The sequence below is a fragment of the Carassius auratus genome, unplaced genomic scaffold, assembly GCF_003368295.1.
Source record: "Carassius auratus strain Wakin unplaced genomic scaffold, ASM336829v1 scaf_tig00217211, whole genome shotgun sequence".
Classification (NCBI taxonomy): Eukaryota; Metazoa; Chordata; class Actinopteri; order Cypriniformes; family Cyprinidae; genus Carassius; species Carassius auratus.
In genome coordinates this window covers 25,645-29,511 of record NW_020528944.1, presented here as the reverse complement: position 1 = coordinate 29,511, position 3,867 = coordinate 25,645, and the positions used below count along the sequence as shown (strand labels likewise).

General features: G+C 37.9%; 1 protein-coding gene across 1 annotated transcript; it reads left to right on the top strand.

The window, feature by feature from the left end:
- The first annotated feature begins 245 nt into the window (after window positions 1–245).
- On the top strand, window positions 246–3,018 carry LOC113100261 (G-protein coupled receptor 26-like). Its single transcript, XM_026265040.1, has 3 exons — window positions 246–1,543; window positions 1,641–1,754; window positions 2,550–3,018. The coding sequence occupies exons 1-3, from the start codon at window positions 873–875 to the stop codon at window positions 2,755–2,757; spliced, it is 993 nt and encodes a 330-aa protein (XP_026120825.1). The 5' UTR covers window positions 246–872; the 3' UTR covers window positions 2,758–3,018.
- Window positions 3,019–3,867: the final 849 nt, after the last annotated feature.

Below are 3,867 nucleotides of genomic sequence, written 5' to 3'. Positions count from 1 at the left end.
AGTCCATTCCAAGTCTTGTGAAGTGAAGTGAAAAGCTGGATGTTTGTGAGAAACAAACCCATTGTAAGATGTTTTTAACCTTTGCTTCTGAATATGGAGAGAAATGTGCATCAAGTACCGTTTACAAAAGAGTTCTAAACAGCTAAGTCAGTGAATTTTGATGTGACAGGACAACAGGGGATATGAACTTTTTTACTGGAGAGAGTTAGAACTATTTTTTTTTTTTTTTTTTTTTTTACAAACGCGTATCTTTTCGCTTCTCAAGACTTTAACTGGTGTGCTGGAGTCGTGATGCTTTTACTCTCGCTATTGTGTATACAATCAAACTTCTTTATCTTCTCGGATATTTATTTTTTAAACGTCACTGTGCATAATGTACTCGGGAACATTAATTATTGTACTTTTTTTACAACTTCCTTGGGCTTAAAATAATTAATATCTACCATCTACAATCTCTCCCACTGGCCAATTCCCAACTGCAATTTGTCAACCATACGTCACATGTAATAAAGTGGCTGCACGTGAGCCGGGAGCGCTCAGAGAAGAATAATTCAATGCGCATGAGCACGAGCTCAGAGTTGTTGCCTCTCACCTTACTGTCGAACGTTATTACGGTGCCTAGTTTAAACAATACAAATACCAATACCCAGATGTGGACAACGGTTCAAGGTGATTATGAGACGATAACCAAATCAAATCCAAGATCTCTTCAGCACACTGGACAGCGCTCATTGACAATGACCGACACTTAACGGCCGTCATTTTTACCAAAGCAGTATGGAAAGCAGCAAAGATGAGCAACCGAGGACCCAAAGGGAGATCACAGGCAAAAACTCGCAACAAATCAGCTGCTATTGACTTTGGATAGAGTCATGAACTTATTGGATATATTTCTAGAACTTCTTATCGTTGTGATTGCAGTGGTGTCACTCGTGGCGAACTTGCTGGTGTTACTATGTTTCACCTGCAGCGTACAGGTTCGTGCACAGGTGCCAGCGATCTTCATCATGAACCTCTCATTCTGCAACATCCTCATCGCTCTTCTCAACATGCCTTCTACCCTGCTTGGGGTCGTAAAACACCAAAAGCCTTTCGGCGACCACTTTTGTTACACAGTCAGCTTTATGGATACTTTTCTGACTACCAACACGATGCTGAGCATGGCAGCTCTCAGCATAGACCGCTGGATAGCCGTGGTTTTTCCTTTGACTTATCCCAGCAAAATGAGACTGAAGAATGCCGCGCTAATGGTCAGTTACGCCTGGCTTCACTCGCTCGCATTCTCGCTCACTGCTCTCCTGCTGTCCTGGGTCGATTACAATCCCGCGTACGCGTCTTGCACCGTGCACCTGAGAGATGATGCTGAGAGCCGCGGTCACTTCATGGTGTTCACCGCGGTCTTCCACGCATGTACATTCGCCTTCTCGCTTTTCATCCTATGCTTTGCCTACCTGAAAGTGCTACAAGTGGCGCGCTTTCATTGTAAGAGGATAGATGTCATAACAGTGCAGACACTTTTACTACTTGTCGACATTCATCCGAGGTAGGCTACATTTAAAACATAATTATGATTCCAACATTGTAGTAAGTATCATAAAGCATATTTATATTAGTGATTTGTTCTTTTTTAAACTTGTTAGTGTAAAACAACGGTGCTTACTTGAGCAGAAGAAAAGGAGACACAGGGCCGCTAAGAAAATCAGCATTTTCATCGGGTCGTTCGTCCTGTGCTTCACCCCCTATGTCATAACACGGTATGGCATCATGACAATACATTTTAGTGGAATGGAAGGAGAGCATAAATTAATGCAAACAATTATCTGTTTGATTCAGTATTCTCTTATTGACAGTCGCATGATGCAAAATAAATATAGGCCTAATGAAACATCAATCACACCAAGACCAGTGTAGTAAATGTAATAGCTTTACAGAGTGCAAGTTACAATTTGCAAATACCTTTAGCATGATGCAGTGAGAACAGCTTTTATGATTTATGAAAACAGATATCATTTAAATAACAATAGTATATTTTTTATATGCATAGGCCTAATAGTAAAGGGAAGATAGTTGTCATGTTACTAGAGGGAATATTGATCTTAAGTAATAATAATACATCATAATTTATAATATGTAATAATATGTAAACAGATATTAGCGTACTCATTACTCATAGATATTACAATCTCAATAATAAGTGCACTGTATAATAGTACAAAAGAGACTGGGGCTAGTTGTCACATTTTTTTACTTGAGTGAATATTTCTCAGAGTCAGTTTATTTTTGAAAACCAATATATATTTACATACCTTAAAGCACTGGATACAATATAGCTATTGAACATTGTTATTAAAAATACACTTTGTTGTAAGAAGGCCCTATTATATAATATTATTTTTAAATGAACCTCTGTATTAATCCGACTACTATTGGTGCTAGAAAACATAAATTTATTGTAATTTGTTTACAACATGGTCATAAATGTTCAATTCCTCCAATACAGTGCCATATTAAATGTTTCATTATTAATATAGATGTTTCTTTTCCCCTAGACTGACTGAACTGGCTCCTTCAGTAAAAGTTGCCCGTTATTGGGGGATCATGAGCAAGTGCTTGGTGTACAGCAAAGCTGCATCTGACCCGTTCGTCTACTCCCTTTTGCGGCAACAATATAAGATGGCCCTTTTTGGAATTTGCAACAGGATTTTGGGACGGAACTTATACACACTTTCTGGTCACTGCAGTCCCACAGGAATGTAAAACGAATGCTACTCACAAAGGGTTAACAAGCTGATAGATGGAGGATAACTGTCACTAGAGCAGGTGAAAAAGGCTGACAACTGACACCCTCAAAAATATGTGCACAGGATTGGGCTGGTTAGTCACCGAACTGCCACACCAAACTCCCTATAATTTCTAAAATAATGGCATACACTGTATCATTGCTGTCTGTTAAAACAATGGCAGCTCAAAATATTTGGATTTATCACTGGATTTGCTTTTATTGAGTTCAGACTATGAATTTTTGCACACTCATCTGTTATACATGTATGTTACATAACATAGTACTGTAATGTGTATTATATTGTACATTCTGAAATAAAATAATGATAGAAGAGTAAGAATTGTATAGCTATTTATCATTGTAAGATGTGATGACCTGAACTTACTTTAAAGAGCTAATTCTACCTGATTAATCACATAACATTTAGTTGTGTATTAATGTATCTAGGTTGATTTAGTATTAAAGTGGCCAATCTGTCCAGAACGCACTTTATTTAATTATTTTTTCTTTTTTTGAGGAGGCCACTTCCACTTACTCTACCTCTAAGCACCCAGCAAAGAAAACTTTCTGCAATTTTAGATTTCCAAAAAACTTAACTCTATATGATTTTAAAGTTCCTTTTCTCATGGACAACAATTTAAAAAAAGCATTCAGTGTTCCTCTGAAACCCTCCACCTTCCCCAGCTCCACCTGTAATGCTATTTGTGCAGCAGCAGCATATCTTAAATACTCACAGCACTGTATCGCCGTGTGCCTTGGCATTAGCAAGTTCCTGTACTTGCTTGCAGCAGAAGTATCAATAATCTACAACTACAGCAATAACCAACAGCAGAAGCATAGCAGATCTATTCCCCCAAGTCCAAATTCATTAACTTTGTCATATCCATTACCATGCTAAATTCTTTACAGAGTTGTCATAATAGATACAGTCAGGTTGAATCAGCCATTCATATAGTTTAGGTTCGTTTTTACAAAGTATGTTTGGATTTGTAAAAAGATAAAGTCATAAAGAAATGTGCTGGTGAGTAAACACATTCCCAGACATACTATACGTAGTTATTGCCCTTTGACCACTGTGTTCTTTG